Source organism: Stegodyphus dumicola, chromosome X2, assembly GCF_044657685.1.
Source record: "Stegodyphus dumicola isolate Sdum_Otavi_A_Nest chromosome X2, ASM4465768v1".
In the NCBI taxonomy this organism is placed as follows: Eukaryota; Metazoa; Arthropoda; class Arachnida; order Araneae; family Eresidae; genus Stegodyphus; species Stegodyphus dumicola.
Genome location: NC_140781.1, coordinates 96,156,013 through 96,174,186, shown reverse-complemented (window position 1 = coordinate 96,174,186; position 18,174 = coordinate 96,156,013). Strand labels below are relative to the sequence as shown.

General features: G+C 32.1%; 1 protein-coding gene across 1 annotated transcript in view; it reads left to right on the top strand.

Moving 5' to 3' along the window:
• LOC146992830 (uncharacterized) overlaps positions 1 to 18,174 on the top strand; it is a 102,918-nt gene that overhangs the window by 54,630 nt on the left and 30,114 nt on the right. Inside the window, exons 2-3 of the mRNA XM_085808806.1 lie at positions 9,122 to 9,281; positions 15,552 to 15,746. Coding sequence (XP_085664932.1) covers positions 9,122 to 9,281; positions 15,552 to 15,746 — 355 coding nt within the window. The remainder of the gene's footprint in view (positions 1 to 9,121; positions 9,282 to 15,551; positions 15,747 to 18,174) is intronic.

The window sequence follows — 18,174 nt, the reverse complement described above, 5'->3', positions numbered from 1 at the left end:
TGATTTTCAAGGACTAAGTATACATGCTAATTTAATATTTAAACTAAAAAACTCAGCAAATCTCCCATGAAAATTTAGAATTAAGTATAAACTCTTATAAAAGCCTCCTTTTATATTAAAATGTTTCAGTATTACTGATGTTTCTAATATTACAGCTGTTGGTATCTTTAATATTTACAATGGAAGGTATTAAAAAAAATTAACATTCCGATATTTATGTGTATTCATTAAAAATCGATTACAACAGCTAAAATATTAAAACATAGCCTGATGAAATTAATAAAATGTTAGCAGCATAAAATTTTCTATGACACTAATTAATATTAATGAGAGAGAATTGGCTTTGTATTTATGTTCTTGCAGATAAACAGATCTATTTCAGTAATTTAGAATAACTGTTCATTAACTATGAATATACTATTATTACACTTACATTTAAAAGTTTAGAAAACTTTATTCAAGGTCTTGGGAATAGTTTTCAATTAACTGATATGCACTTAATATTCTTAATAAAAACATTATTAATACTGGTAAGCATCACGCATAAGAAAAATTTATACATCTTACCTCGTTTTCTGCAGAAATTTGCACAGATGTTTCATAATTAATTGATTTTTTTCATTTCGTCCTTAACACGGCTTGTTATAAGTACCGTGATATCCGGCATTACTTTGAAATAAATATTGTTCACATGTTTTTCCTTGAATAAAAAAAGACCCTACTTGTTGACATCAAGAAAAGAGAAATCATATCTAAGCATATTTTTTAATTTCTCGCAATAGCCATAAATTTGTAAATTCGAAAAGTCAATTAATTTCAGCGGAATATCTGCTATCGACTCCATTCTAAACATAGCACATGCGAATGTTGTTGTTCGTAAACACGTGACCACATTTTTCCTTCTCTTCTCTTGTGGAATGTATCTCATTCTGTTAGGATACACCCATCTGAATGTTTCCGCCAATCGTACTTCAAGAAACTATCATGTGACTTGTAATTAGTGATTTGCAAATTAAGTGAAAATTTTTATACATGAACTTTGTGTTTTCTACCTGAACGAACTTTGAAAGTTTTGTACTAATGTCAGGGAATGTTTAACTTTGGACTTACTAGATAAAACTTACTAGATTGAAAACTACACTTGTTTCTCCTCTCACGTGACTACTTTGTGTTCTCAAACCTAGAATACTACTCTTACTGATAAACTGCTATCTCATATTAGAAAAAAAGAGGCTAGTTTATATCATGGCAATTAGGCCATTGATGACTTATGCGTCGCCCCGGCCTGGTGCACGGCTACCAAGGAGGATATAAAAAGACTTCAAATCATGCAAAACAAAGTCTTAAGGCTTATCACCCATGCTCACTTTTTTGTGAGCAATGCTACACTACACTGTGACTTAAAACTGGACACTCTAGAAGAGCACCTGAATAAGATCAACAGGAAATTCTTCACGAAAGCTCTGAACTGTGACCATATGAGAAATTTTGATATCTTTACCTACGAAATATTGAATGAGGACGCCAAACTGCGCCCACTTGCGGCCCACCTTATCAGGGACCCGAACTTTCTCACCTAGTGCCCACCTGTAAATGATGTACCCAATGTGTTTATTAGCATTCTTAATTTTGTATTTTACTCATTTATTGTACTGCGTATTTCTTAAATTCTCTAGTTTTATTCACATTCTACACTCATTTTATGACTCCCATTTAGTCACGCCTTTACCGGGCCGGTTACTTGCTTGTGAGCTCTTGCGTTGCTGGTCTTCCTATTCTTTATCCGTCTTTCTCCTCCTTACTGCGGACATTATGTGAAGATAGTTCTATGTTATTGTGCCCATCCGGCATAAATTTGATTGAGCCAGATAAACTACTGATCTCAGTGGTATTCTGGCTATAAGTTATCAGTCAGTCAGTCAGTCATATTAGACTGAATGCGACCATTTGTTATTGATCATAAATTATTGAATGCGACACTTGCCACCACCACCAGAAATGCCAGACTCAGGTTCTGAAAGATTCTACGCCTCCGGGTGACAGATGTACTCAAAGTTACATCTCTAATTTATTTACTACCGCCATTGATCTTAGGCAACTCTGAACTTTTGGTAGTAACTCTTATGTAGTTGAGGCCAAGTGCGAGGGAAAGCAATGAGCAACGACCGTAAACGGCCTTTTGGCATATATAAATGAACTGGTTAGAACTCTAGGTAGTTGACACCAGAAGTGATATTGGTCAGTGTCAGTAGATTTTGCTTTAGAAGTCAGTAGATTTTGTAGGAGGTTGCTGCATTAAGAAAACTACTTTTCTTGAGTAAACAGGAAATATTGTAGAAATATGCCTAACCCATCGTTTGATGAAGTAAGTGGAATTTTTCATGCGCTTGTTATTAATTTATTAATCAAATTAATTCCAAATTAATAAATAGAGTTATTCATCTTTTGCGCAGTTTATGAAAAATGAAGATTTTTTTGTTAGGTAGATTACTTAAGTGACAGTGAGATAAATTTAAAATAATATTTTATTAAAAAAATATTAAGTTAGAATTGCATATATGATGTTTTAAGTGAATTCAGTAATATTTGTGTATTTAATTTTTTGAGTGAAACGTCTCAGGAATTTTTTGAAAATCCTCTTGATGACATGGAAAACTTTTTGATTTAGAAAATGAGGTTGGTTTTTATGATTATTAAATTTGTAGCTAATGTACATTACATTGTTTGCAGAAAGATATTTTATTTCACAATAATGAATATACTTTATTTTTGGCTATACGTGTGTTCTATAAGATACTATGCATTTAACACGTGGTGTCCTTACAAAAATCTGTTTTAGTAATTCATTTACGACACTGTGTGGTCAGCACGTGGTGTCATTATAAAATGTGTTTAAGTAATTAATTTACGATTCTCGTATTCATCTCGAATTAAAATTCGTTTAATTAACATATAATTTTAATTTAATACCGTATGATGTAAATTTTTTTGTTTGATAATCTGTGCTGACTGTTTAACTATGGTTAACTTTTTTCATCATCTACGTGTTTAGTTTTAGTTACCTAATTAGGAATGTTGGACTGATATTTCGGATATGAATGTAGCAAGCCCCTCAGTCGTTAATTTTTTTATGAAAATAAAAAGGCGAAATGAGTGATTCACTTTTTTCCAATGATGAAATTGTAAGTTTATTCTTTTAAGCAAGAAATGATTTTGTTAATATCATATTTTGGTTAGAATGCCTATATGCGGTTAAGTCAAAATTTCGAACTCCTTTTTTTCACGGGGGGAAAGCAGAAAAAGAGGGGATAATCCTGTTCGCAGTCGTGAGAAAATGTAAGGGTCGTTTAAACATCTAACTTCTCTGCAGTCAGTTTTATACAGAGGAAAATACAAATTGAATTCTTCAAATGAATGCAATTTTGTACAATGAAAATGTATTATTGAACGATAAGCTTTAAGGCAAATAACATTTTTTTTAAAGCCATAGGAGTAGAAAGACAGATATTTGTTACATCAATGAATATGTAGTAAATATTGAGTTTTGCATTTCGAATGCTATGTTACATGTATGCGAAGTATCTGCGAAAATAGCCTTAATCCAAATGGCTTTCAACCTTTTCACGTCTAAGGACTGATTTTCAATTACATTGTGGTCGCTGCATTTTAGTTAATTTTCTAATGCCGTATAAACATTAAATTGTTTTAAATTTGCCTTAAAGCTTATCATTCAATAATACATTTTCATTGAACAAAATTGCAGTCATTCAAAGAATTCAATTTGTATTTTCCTCTGTATACTGCAGAAAATTCTTCAGAATCAAGTTAATACTGAAAAATACATTATAGATGCACTTTTTTGTTTTATATGTAGTAGTTAATATAGAATCCTTAAATTATATATATCTATGTATAAGGTATATATAAATGGAATAAAATATAGAACAAGGTATAAAATATCAAAGAAAATTATCTTTAATGTACAGTGTTCATTAACATAAGTATATTTATGTAATATCAGTATAAATGGTTAGTTCGGTTTCGCACATGTATAATGTATTTTTATATTTTGTATTATCTTCAGTACTGTATATGTATTTGAAGTTTAATTTTACTTATTCTCCTTTTGGGGTTACGACTTTAAGTGAGAAAGAATTGTTAGGGCCTTCATAAGGATTAAATTATATACAATCAATTAAGATCCGACTTTTCCTTTCTTTTAATACTTATATATATGATATACTATTTTATAAGTATATATAAAATATAGCCGTTTTTCAAGCTACTTATTATATATCGTTTGGTTTGGTTTGTTTGATTATAGCAAAACACTCGAGGGTAAGGATGCCTTTGTGAAGAACTTTCTAAGCAAAACTGACTCGTATACATGTTACACATGAGGAAAAACACGAAAACGGCAATACAGCCATCCTGTTCACCGGGATTCGAACTCCGGATCGACCTACCAGTGTTCAACGACTTTACCTTTCAGCCGCTAGTCAGCCACACACACATCCACACATATACATTAAATAATATTTACATGTCGTTTATAAAGTTTAATTGAGTGTAATTTAATCATAAAGAGTTATAAAATATTCTACGGAATTACCTCGCTTTGTAGATTTTTTGCAAACTTCATCATATTTCTTAAAGATAATCTCAGTGCTAATTGCATTTCCAAGCCATTTCTGTACCTTATTTTTTCTGCTTTGAATTATATTTGTAGAATTATTTCACCTGATTCCTGATTATAGCTGAAAATGTAGTTTTTTTAATGAAGATTTTAAGGATAAGAAGAAAATTAAGTCCTTTTCTAATTATTCTTGAAGCATTTAAAATTTTAAAAAAATTTAAAAACAAAGTATCAGAATCTAATTACATGTTTCACTTCTTAGAAAAATAGAAAATACAAAAACTTGTGTGTAAAAAGAAAGTATCTTTAAAAAAATAAAATTTTAATTTAAATTTACAAAAACATAAAAATTATAAAATATTGCAGAAATTACATAAAATAGTGAATAAACTTATTTGGCACAAGTTCGCTAAATGTAAAATAGATTGTACAGTCAAAAAGCTCTCCTTGTCACTGAAATATACTGTTCATCGGGTTTAAAGGTTATTCAGACTAACGTGCGAAGTTCAATGCGTAACACGTATTTTCCTTTGAATAAATAAACTAGTCAAAAAATGGAGAGCATTTGAAAAATTAGATGCAAAATTAACAAATGGATTGAATGAGCCCTCCTACAGCCTACCACTAAGCATTTTCGTGGATTTCCTTCAGGTATGTAAATATAAGCCCATTTTCCCTAGAAAATTCTTCATGAAATCATGCCTAGCCAACCCTCATATGCTTTGCCATATCTAATTAAATAAACACACAAAATTATTCTTAATATGATTAATTAATTAATTTCGTGTTAGATGATACGGAGCTTTTCAAAAACTAGGATACTTTCCCTAAACAATTAGTGCTGTTCAACTGGAATTGGATCGGATTATTTGTTTATAGCAATGCTTTTCAGCCTCGTGACTTTCATGTTTGTATTGCTCAGGGGGAGGGGGAAGTAAATTCCTAGATCAAAATAATGTAATAATGAAATGTTAATAAACAAATAAATATAATCATTAAATTCATTTGATAATTATAATTTAATTTGCAAATACAAAGCGATACATGTTATTAATAATCCAAAAAAGGGCATACTAATATTAAACTGTTTAATAATACACAAAAGAGCATTTCTGGTACAATGTACATCCTTGTACACATTACTGACTTACAGTGAAGAACAGAGAACTCTGTAGTTCCATTCAAGTTTTTATTTCTGATATATTGATACTGAATAAGATCTAAAACTACTTTTCTTTTAAAATATGATACTTAACGCAGCCGTTTACTTTTCCCTTCCGTAATCAACGTCGGTCTCCTGCTCTTGACAGCATTTGCGACTCCACATTGGTTACGGTCTGAAACATCGCGGACGAAAACGTCGCGGAGAAAACAACGCAAGGCGAAAATATCGTAGTACAAAAATCGTGGGGGAATATAAAACAAAGAGAAAACATCGCAGTACTAAAACATCATGATGCAAAATATCGTGGTCAAAGCAGCAGCAGAAACCCTGGCTTCAATTTGTAGTTCTACGGCAGAAACTCTCTCTACTATTTGTTCTTTTACAGAAGAAACCCTTTCTTCTATTTCTTCTTTTACTGAAGAGATTCTTTCTTCAATGTGTCCAACTTTATCTTCAACCGCGTCATTTCTGCCTTCCATAGCCTCGAATTTGTTTTCTATTACGCAGGGAAATTCTTTTTTCATTTCCTCTCGACCTTCCTCAATCTTTACTTGAACAGATTTCATTTCTCCTTTAACAGATACATGACCCACTTCATCTCCTCTTTAATGTATTCTTGGCACGCTTTCATATTTTCTTGGTCTGCTTTCATCTCCTCTTTAAATGAAGCAAAGGCTGCAAACAGCTGTCTTAACTGCTCTTCCATCTCTCTTATGACTGTCATTCAAATCCCACTTCTGACACCAAAAAGCGTTACGGGTTCCTAATAAATTGAATGCACAAGGTCCGATGAAAAGAGAATGAAATTTATTCTTATCAACAAAAATGCTGAAATTTCCACAGGGATATTCGTACAATATCGCAATATCTCACAGTATTTTAAACTATTAAAACGTTGAATAGAACTCAATTCAAAACACCAAGAAATTTCTGATCTCACTGAGAATTCGTTACAATCAATAACAGCACTAAGTAAACAACTGAATTGAGATGTTTTTTCCTCGGCTTTTATAAGCCTTTTAATCCTGCACGAGAACATTCTGGTAATTTCTCGATTTTTCTGGATAGCAAAAGAGTACAATTAGGAGATACCTAATTCAGAAGTCAAACAACAAAAATCAGCGATTTTGAAAATATAACGCTGATTTTTGTTGTTTGACTTCTGGATTAGTATTTGTTCGGCGTGTTAATGTGTCTTAATTATTTATAAAATTTTAAATGCGCTTGTTCCTGTATTTTAATTTTTCCGGTGTAGCTTTCTCTTCAAACTCATCGCGCGCAGCATTGCACGGGGAAATGAAACAATTTTAATTTCAAATTCTACCAAAAATAGCTAAATAAATACAAAATCCGTAACAATATTGTTGAAAATTCCTTGATCGTTTTCAAGGAGCAGCGGAAGAATTTTCAACAGAGGCATGTGTCAAGATGTTAATACTGGAAGTATTTGAAAATAAAAATTCAAAGAAGATGACAATTATGGTAATTTGACTAAAATTAAAATAATCAAAGTGGTTTAAAAGTGCAACAAAGTAAATTTTTCAAACATTTTTATGATTTAATTAATCATCAAATTATAACTTGCACCAACATGACCCCAAAATAAAAATTATAATTTAGAATAAAAATTGAAATTCTAAAATTAAAATTTAAAACATTATAAAAAGAATCTCGTGTAAAGAAATATAATAACCGTTGTGTAAATCGAAAAAGGCCTTTCTCGCGATGTTATGGTGCCTCGTGATGTCTTAGATAAATTAATGCAGCAAAGCCGTTATATATTTGATTATTAAAGCAGAATAATTATAAAAATAAAAAATTAAAATAGTGAAGAGATCAACGATGATGAATTAAAAGCTAGTTTTAATGCTTTATGTTTAATGTTTAGTTTTAATGTTTGTTTTGCAGAAACATGAGACACAGAGTCAATTGCTTCAAGGAATATGTCTGTAGCTATATTGCTTCAAGGAATATGTCTGTAGCTATAAGGAAATAGATGGATACAAAGAATTTAATTTCATAAGTAGAATGCAAGTTAAAAATAAATAAATTTCGTGATTTCATTAAAATGGTTTTAAACCACATAAAAAATTCCTACCTATATAAAGAAAGCTAAAGTCATTATGGAGACTGCCTTTAGCGGGCAGTGAACGACTTTTCATCTTAATGAACACTGCGACAAGATCTTTGACTGAACAACATTTCGGATTTAATGAGAATGCCCTTAAAGGAAAAACCTTTAAGAGAACTTGAAAAATTCGCCTTTGTACCTATTAGAAAATCAGCTGACGTGAAAATGGACAATATGTGTGGTAATTCCTATCATGCATTATGCCACGTTATTAAATTTACTGCTTTATTTTAAATCATTCTTAATTTATTTTGCGATTTTTTTTATCTTTAATTTTTTTTTTTTTTTTTTTTTTTTTTTTGTGTGTGTGTGTGTGTGTGTGTGTGTTTTGTTCAAGTAGAATTATTTATATTTTTTGTGTTTGCAAAAAGTAAAACATTTAACTATAATTTGATATTTTGCTTTTATAAAACAAAGTGCAAGCCCTTTGTTAAAATTTCGTAGCTCTTAGAGCTAAATTTAATTTTTAAGTTACTTCAAAATTTCGCTATAATTATTCGTTTATATTTTGAATACAGAGAATACTGTACAATGTACACAAAAAGTAGAATATAACATTTTGCAGTCTGCTTATTATCTTATTATACAGTCGGCTTATTATATTATTATAGGCTGTTAGAAAACTGTTTTGTTTCTGATATGAAAAATATTTTTACAGTAGCGCATCAAAGAGATCTTAATTTTTCTCCCTTAGTTTTGTATTGTAATTCATTAATTACATTTTGTCTTTCAGAAATATTAGTAATATCTTAGTATATTAGTAATATTAGAAATATTGGTAGCACCTTTAATTGATAAAAATTCTTAAAGTTATATGCGCATAATTTTTTAAAATTTATACTCTGCTGCTGTATGATGCGAGATTCGAAAATAGTTTACATATCGAAGTGTTGATTTGTTGCGGTACTCACTTAAAACGTTTAGTGTTTCTTTTAAGTAGTGCCGCTAAACGGGATCTAGACTGTCTTACATTCAGTTAGCTCAATAGAGGCTTTCCTTGAAATCAAAGCTCATGCAGTTTGTACTGGGAGTGCAAAAATGATCCAGCCAGAAAAGGGTGCCCTCACCCATATCATAGTTTTAAATTTGTCAAAGCTTGGCAAGCAACACTTGTGCACATTTTTTATGAGTAAATCATATTTATGTTCTAAGTCAAATGAAACTTTTTTTTTTTGTTTTGTTTATTAAGGTTGTTATGGAGCAACAACTGATAAAAATGAAACAGAGCATCAAACACATGATAAAAACAACGGAGATGGACATTCAGCTTAATCGACCACGAGCCATCAGAGACAAGGGTGCCGCTGAGTGGCTTCGCCTACTTGAAAATGAAAGTAGGTTTTACAAAGGTAAGTGTCATATGTTTATTAATACATGCACTTCTTAGTCGGTACCACAGTATTAAAAAAAAGGCTAAAATTAAGTGAAAAACTAACCATATGCCAAACATTTAAAATTTTACATTGGTATGATTCTCTTCCGATTTCATGTGACCAACATTCAATATGGAATAATTTTCTTTTTGTCCAATGACTCGACACTTGCTGCTCAAGTATTTGTCGAAAAATGGTGGAACCTGTATTTCATTTAGTCACTTCATCAACGAGAATATTGCTTGCAGGCACAATAAGGGCGGGACCAATGCAAGAACCAGGACTTAAAAAGAAGGGCTAGCTCATAGAGCTTTTTCTCCTGAAACAGGCAGCGGGGAGTGATGACGTAGCCATAATGACACTGAACGCAGAGATGCAATTGACAACATAGAAATTAGTGTTTTAAATTTGAAGAATCAGCGTTTAAAATGAGCTGTGTGTGAAAGACAGTTATCATTTAGAAGAGACAATGTTACTGTAGTATGCGTTTTACACTGAACATTAAAAAATTTTAATTTAACAAATTTTAAAATAACAAATAAAATATGCTACTCTTAACATAAAGTTCCTTTTTTTTTTAATTTGCAGGGATTGTTTTTTTTAAATGCCTGTTTATTTCTAATCATTTCTTTATCTGAGATTTAATTAAAAGAATACTACTGCTTCTAAGATAACTATAATAACAGCTATTTAAAATTAATCAAAAAGCAACCTTAAATTGGCATAGTTTTCAAAAATTTCTGCTAATCTGAGTTTCAGCCTAATTGTAAATTTTACATTGGTATATTTCCCGATTCAATATAATAACATATATATTTTTTAATAATTTTGTAACTTAGGCTTACATCAATATTACATTTAAATAAATACATGTAAGATTGTTATTTTAATTTAGACAAAACAACTTTACTCACAGTACCTAAAAAAAAAAATTATTTACTTTTTCAAAAGTGGGGGTTAAGCAGGCAGGTCTTCTTATGTCAATTACTTTAATTTTATATTATTATATTTTATCTAGAATGCTAAGCTAGCACAACATCGAATCAATAATAACACAGGATACAATAAAAATAACTTTAACAATAACTTAACAAAATTAGTTATCATTTGAAATATGCTTTACGCTATTAACTTCTAAAATGTCATCTACAAATACTTCAAATCAAAACATATTATATATGCTTTCTTGTACAGTCACAATGCAACTACAACTTGTTGAAATATTATTTATTGGCTGCCACATTCGAAGCAATCCACTTTGTGTCTTTAGGGCTGCTTTTCTTTGGGAAAAATCATATGCATTTCTATTTAAGAAACTTATTCTAATAAAAGTTCGCACTCTGCAAAATAAACGAATTGCTTCTCTGTTAACTTCAGGATAATGTTTCTCCAGTTTATTAATTAAAGAGCCAATTACATGCTTCCCTTTATAGTAACCTGTACCATGAACTGCACAAAATATATTTTCGAACTCGTAAACTGTATTCATCTATGAATGGGAAGGTGTAGTCAAACCTCCAATCTATTAATAAGTGCAATATTTTAATTAAGAATGAATAATTTAATCCATTCTGAATTAAAATATTGGTTCATCAGCACTATTTTTAGATATTGTTCCCAATGCTGGGTCTTTGGTTCGCACACGGTAGGCAATATAACCTGCAACATATGTTAATGCTTCTTTTTCGGCGGTCGAAAATTGTCTGGCGGAATTCAATTCTAATTCCCAAGATATAGGAGAAGGTTCCATAGGAAAAAGTGGAAGCCATAAGAAAAAGCGGTTTCTCAGTAATTTGAAGCAGTGCGCTAAATCTGCAAAAACCCATATTTTTTTTCGTTTGCAATACTGTATTTGGAAACTGAGAACTATTAATCGAAATCTGTAACTCTTTCCACAAAGTACTAGATCATCCTAAATCAGACACTATTGCTTTCCCTTCTACTCCAGATGATTGTGTTTGCGTGTGTGATTATGGCAAAGCCTCGAGGGCTATCTGCCTAAGGGGAGGGATGCCCTCGTGGAGGACTTTCTAAGGGAAACTGGCTCGTATACACGTTACACATGGGGAAAACCACGAAAACGCCCATGCAGCCAGCCCGTTCGCGGGATTCGAACCTCGGACCGAACTACCAGTGTTCAGCGACTTTTCCGCCCGGCCGCTGGTGGGCCCAGATGATTGAATATGTCTTTTTCATTCGAGTGTTAAAATCAAAAAATATTGGTTGTTTCCACTGCGAAATGAGACCTCTGATTAAACCAAACTGCACTTTTTGAAAAGGACCGAGAATTTGGTCCAGTTTAGAGTCATAGCTAAGTTTAGAATCTATATGCATTTCGTTGAAACCGAGAACGCATATTTTTTCTACAGAGTTTAAATATTCGCATCGTTCCTTCATTACAGGAAGAACATCACTCTGAATTCTTGAACTACATGAAAATTTAGCGCACCATCTCCTTAATATGTTAGTGCTAGGTAAAGGAATTCCTATTTTTTCTTACCAAAAAACGTTGCTTATAGATGACAGAGCTCTTATGACAATGCAACGTGAAATATCTTCACTAGTCCACCTGATTTTTTCCTTCTTTTCTAGCAGTGCGTTAATCTGCATCTTTGTAAAAATATGCTTTAGACCAGGGGTCTCCAAACTTTCCAGCCTTAGGGCCATACTGATTACTCCAGTAAGTTCCGAGGGCCAAAACCATATTATCATTGTTGCCGGTGGTAAAAAGTGAAATAGTCCACTGATGAAAAAAAAAGTCCGAAAAAGTACGCAACGTTTAAAAAAGGTTGCAACTCGGAATAAAGTCCGCAAAACGGCAACACTGCATATTATTAATTTTCCTGTCATTATCTGTAATTTCTAGATTAGTCGTATAGTACGAGCCATGAGGAGTAACGTGACACGACATCTGGTGGACACAAGCGGAAATAGCTAGTACCTTCTATCGCTAACAGATGGCGCTAATAGCACGTACAGAAGTCAGTTCCTATGACACTGTTGTGAAATAAAATAGTGCGTACCTCCTTAAAACGTGTTTGTGCGTGTTTAAGTTTAAGACATCTTTGTAACAGTATTTTGATTTGAATTATTGCTTTTGTGTGTGATTTAGTAGTATGGAAAAGAAGCGAAAAATTGGTAGTGAATGCAGAAAATTCAAAGATCAGTGGAACATTCAGTATTTCGTAATTGAATCCAGTAACAAGGCGCTATGTTTGATTTGCAATGAAAGCATAGCCGTTCTCAAAGAATATAACATTAAACATCATTATGAAACAAAACATTTTCAAAATTACTCAAAATATACACGGACAGAAAAATTCGAAGCTATGAAGCGCGGATTGAAATCTCAGCAATCTTCATTTACAAAACTCAAAACTGAACAAGAGGCTGCAACTCGTGCCAGCTTTTGTGTGGCTCTTGAAATTGCAAAACGTGGAAAACCATTCACCGATGGAGAAATGATCAAAGAAAGCATAATTGCAGTAGCCGAAGAAATATGCCCTGAAAAGGTAAATTTATGAAAAACTGTCAGTATGTCATTAAACACTGTGGCTCGAAGAGTAGAAATCATTGCTGAAAATATATCCTCTCAACTGTTCGACAAAAATGGACATGTTGAGTGGTTTTCTTTGGCCTTGGGTGAGTCAACGGATGTGTCAGATACTGCTCAGGTGTTGATTTATATTCGAGGAGTAGATAAAAGCTATGAAGTGCATGAAGAACTTCTTGATATGTATAGTATTCATGGCATAACTACTGGTACAGATATTTTTAAAGGAGTTGAAATGGGCATTAATCAAAAGAACCTTCGATGGAAAAACTTGAAATGTATTACAACTGATGGAAGCAAAAACATGAGTGGGAAAGATAAAGGAGTGGTCGCTCTTGTGTCAAAGGCTGTAGAAAATGAGGGTGGTTCAAAACCATTAGTCTTACATTGTATCATTCATCAACAGTCTTTGTGCGGAAAATGTTTGGATATGTCTGAAGTTCTGAAACCAGTCATATCAACTGTTAATTTTATCAGATCTTTTGGGCTGAATCACCGACAATTCCGACAATTTATTGAAGAGATTGGAGAAAATGACTTACCTTATCATACTGCGGTACGTTGGCTTAGTTGTGGGAATATCCTTCAGCGCTTTTTTGAACTTCGAGCAGTGATCGAAATTTTTTTGAATGAAAAGCATCGCCCTCTTACTGAATTACAAAACAACGCATGGCTGTGGAAGTTAGCATTCTATGTTGATTTGACAAAACATGTGAACGAACTGAATTTGAGATTGCAAGGAGAAAACCAGAATCTTCCTGATTTATACACTAATACCAAATCATTCCGGAAGAAGTTGATACTGTTTCAATCACAACTACGAAGTAAATGTTTTTCACATTTTAAAACATGTGAAATATTCAGCCACACCACTGAGACTGAGTTTCCTATCGATTTTGCAATCGAAACTTTGAGTGCTTTTAAAATAAATTTTGATACTCGTTTCTCGGACTTTGATGCCATTGCGAATCAAATTAAGATTTTTCAGAATCCTTTTGATACTGACATTGAAACCCTAGCCCCGGAACTTCAAATGGAAATGATTGATCTACAGTGCAGTGATATAATTAAGAACAAATATCAAAACTCATCTTTGGAATTTTATAAGAGTCTTCCACTGACACAATTTGATAATTTGCATAAATTTGCTCGTGGGCTGTTTTCTGTTTTTGGTACTAATAATTATTCAACATAAAATTAGAATACTTCAGTAAACTAAATTTAATTTGCTATAAAAAATATGTTCTCTAAAAGGAGTTTTCAAGTATGCTAGCTCTCCGCGGGCCAGACAAAATCTGTCCGCGGGCCAGATGTGGCCCTCGGGCCGTAGTTTGGAGACCCCTGCTTTAGACCATTTTTCTAATTCTCCGATCCGTGCTATTTTTTCCTAAATTTCGCTGTTTGGGATTTTAATTTCTAAATTTCCGATACAAATTTCTTTCTAGATGTCGTCCACCTTCTTTGTCGCTGAGCAAACATTCTAAAATTTTTCTTTTCTCTATTTTTCAATATTTTATTACAATTTTCTAAGGATATTATTTTGTTCTTCAAATTATCAATATATTCTTGTTTATCTTTACACTTTTATAAAATTCAGTTCAATAAAAATGTCTCAAAATAATTTTAAATTTAGCATATCTTTAGAATTTCCGATACACAGTTCCGCGCGCTGAAGATAAAAAGGTCCCCCCTCCCCCCCCCGTAGACTGTTGCCATTGCTCGCTTTAAAATCCTTGAGTTTGTTAATCAAAAATTCGTTAAAGTTTTACAAAATATGAAATCGATAATAAAACAAATTTCAAATTTGGTCTTCCTCATGCCCATATTCGTAGGAGGATTACGTCATTCAAAATTCGATGGCTCTATGTACCATTGTTTTATTACAATGCGAGAAATATACATACATTTATGCAGATTTTCATTATTTAATTTCTTCAAATATAATGTAGGATTCTAATATTTGGTGGCAACAGTTTGAAAAGTGAAACGGATATTTATAGTGATTCAACGCAAAATCGCAAAACGAAAACAATAGTCCTTCAGGGACAAAGCCCCTTTGGACTAAAAATAATGCTATGCATTACCTATCTTTGAAATACATTTTATGAGTTATTCTTATCTCATACAGGAAAAACTTCACATTTTAAAGAATTCTGCCTTCCAAACTGTTTTCTTTTTCGAAGGAAAAAGAAATTTTTATTCACAACTTCGTACATTTCCAAGGTGCAGTGGGAAGTTAAGAAAGCAAAAGGTGATTACATGAGACTTAATTACAACGCAATCTGCGCTATTAAAAAATACTCTTTTCTCCATTTTCAAATTTTAATGATGGTGTACATGAGTTAGGCTGATAGGTAATGTTACCAGACTGCTGACTATAATTAAAGGTATATTTTTTAATGTTGACTCAATTTATTATTTTTCTTACCTCTTTTGTTTCCATGAATAATTCACCTTTACAGTGAATACTGGTTATTACATTTATTAAGTTTTCTAATAAGTAATGAAAATGTGTAAACATTTTTTATGCAGAAAAAAGCATGTAGAGATTCATATTGCTATATAATAGCATTTTTCAATGAATATGTTTTTTTTTTTTAAATTTTCACTGAAACTTGTATAACTTTACATTAATTTAAATGTTTTAACTTTATTTAATTATTTTTATTACATATTTTAAAATTTATTTTTAGCATTGGATGCCCATGTTACAAGGGGCACCGTTATTGATATAGCTGAAATGGAAGAAATTAAAGCAGTCCACATCGCAGTGAGGTCTTCAGAACTCGTATACGTCGAATTTTTTTTAAGTCTAGGTTTAGATCCTGTCAGCGTGGACTCAGACGGCCAGACTGCTTTGCACATAGCTTGCACAAAGGAGTCCTTGGGTAATATTAAAATTCCTATTCATATATTTGATTTCGCTGAATTATGAATTTAGTAAGTTCCAGTTAGAAACCAAATCTAATGTTATTTCTCATTAGATTTGAATTCTAACAAGAATTATTGCACATTACACTTGGTTTCTTACAGGAATTGTTTCACATTAGATCTGACTTCCATCTATGCAGTCAAAAGGATAAACACATCTACTGTTCTTGTCATAAAATATTGTTAGGTCAAATCTAAATTTATGCTGAACATGTTTGAGTATTCTTTCACATTGTGCAGTGAAACTGAGCTGAATGCACTGAGATTTTACTGGACATCTTAAGCACAGTATTTACTTTCGATTCCTCCCCTTTCAATCAATATTACTACTTAAAAATTGAAAGAGAAAAACGACGCAGTGTATGCAGTTTTTGAGAAAAGCAGCAGTGGCGGCTCGTAGCTAAAATGAATGGGGGTGCTGTTCCAAAAAAAAAAAAAAAAAAAAAAAAAGATAAATAACATTTGTTTTAAAATTGTGTAAAAGGAAACTAACATGTATAAAAATAAAATTTATTTTGAAACTTCATGAAATCTTACAAGGAAAAAATAAAACCTTTTTTAATTACGTTAACCTAAATTGTTACAGTTCAAACTTTATCTAGTCATATAAAAATGTAATCCATTCTTCTTATTTTAATTTGCGCGAAAAGATGAATAATTTTCTCCTTGATCTCTCGATCACAACTGAGGAAATTTTTCTTTATTGAAAGCAATACTAGGGCATTTAGTCTTCCTGAATTCCTAGTGCTTCTTAGAAGCAGCGTTCTGCCTCTGATGTAGTCATGGGAACTCTCAAGAGAATTTTTATCAGTTTCGTAATTTCACTAAAAACATCATCTAGATTGTTTTCGAAGATAAATTTCAGCAGCTCAATTAATTTGCAGTATTCATAGATATCAGACCTACAATAGGATACTTTTAGCTCAGTTTCAAGCTTTTCTTTGTCAGTCATTGGATATGTTTCAGTGGTCAGTACTATTTCTTCTACAGGATGTTCATTCCTAAAACTAGCAAAGCATTTCTTGTTAAACAATTTAGCAGCTGCTAAGTGTTTGGTGGAAGAATATTAGTGCATTATATCAGTACATAGTATAAAGTCACATATTTCCGTAGCTTCTGCCATCAGTGTCTTTGAAAAATTCTCACAGTACTTTGAGTTTCTTAATTCTAAAATAGCAGTTTTGAAATTTGTTATATATTCATTAACTTTAAACACACTAATTTCTCTGGATTGCATTTAGTTGTATATTATTTCAACATGAGGCATAATCTGATAAAAAAGCTCTAATCATCACTTCAAATTATCATCATTTAGATATTTTAAAATTCCTGTTTCTTTTGCAATAGTTTGATCTGCATTTGATGTTGACTGAATTTCAGCAAGGTAATTTTTTTAAGGTTGCAAATTTTCATGAACTCTGTTTATGGTCCGTATGATGAAGAAATACTACACGCGCGGAGTAAAAAGAAATCAGATTTCCAACAACACGCCAGAATTTCGGCACTGCAAGAGCGACAGTGCTCTTCTCTCTCCGTTGGCTCGCATACCTGCTTTCTGTGTGCGCATGCGCAGAACAGCCAAACACTACGTCACTGGAACTGTGAAACGCGCAGTTCCAAACAAAGACTTTCGTACATTTTTCACATTCTGGGGAATGGCTACTGACATTAAGCTTAAAGATTCTGTATTGTAAAAGTGAAAAGAAAGAGTTAAAGACTAAAAGGGCTCACTATATTAAATATTAAAGATAATAATAAGTGGAATAGGGGGTGCTGCAGTTCCACAGTGCTTATTACGAGTCGCCACTGAAAAAGCAGTAAAAGAATTTATCTGCTTGAAAAAACGTCTTTGAACTGTTGCGCTATTGCTATTACTGAATTGCTGTTTTTTCTGGAGTTCGGTTCTACTCATTTTGGCATATTTTAGCACTTGTAATTTAAATTTTGGTGGATAGCTGCAGCTACTATTTTTCCCAAAATGTTTTGCTGATTGGTCTTATATTAAATTAACAATAATATTTTCACAAAAATTAATTTGGTTAACTTGAAAAATCCTGTTTTAAAAAAAGGAGACGCGGATAACGAGGATTATTGCTAAATGTAGTTTTAAGGCAAATTCAAAATTTTTAAAAACCAGTTCGCTGCTTAAATAAAATTTTAGTTTTTATCATACGGTTCGCTACACTAAAAATACAGGGTGTTTATAAAGTCCCGGACCCATTTTAATGTTTAATAACTCATAAAATAATAAAGATAGATTAAAATTAATAACATAAATGGTTAGATAGACTAAGAAAGTTTCATGACCCTTGTCAATGAACTTCCACGTGTGCCCCCTTCGTCGCACGGAGAATATCAAGTCGATATTCAATTTCATGCCAGGTA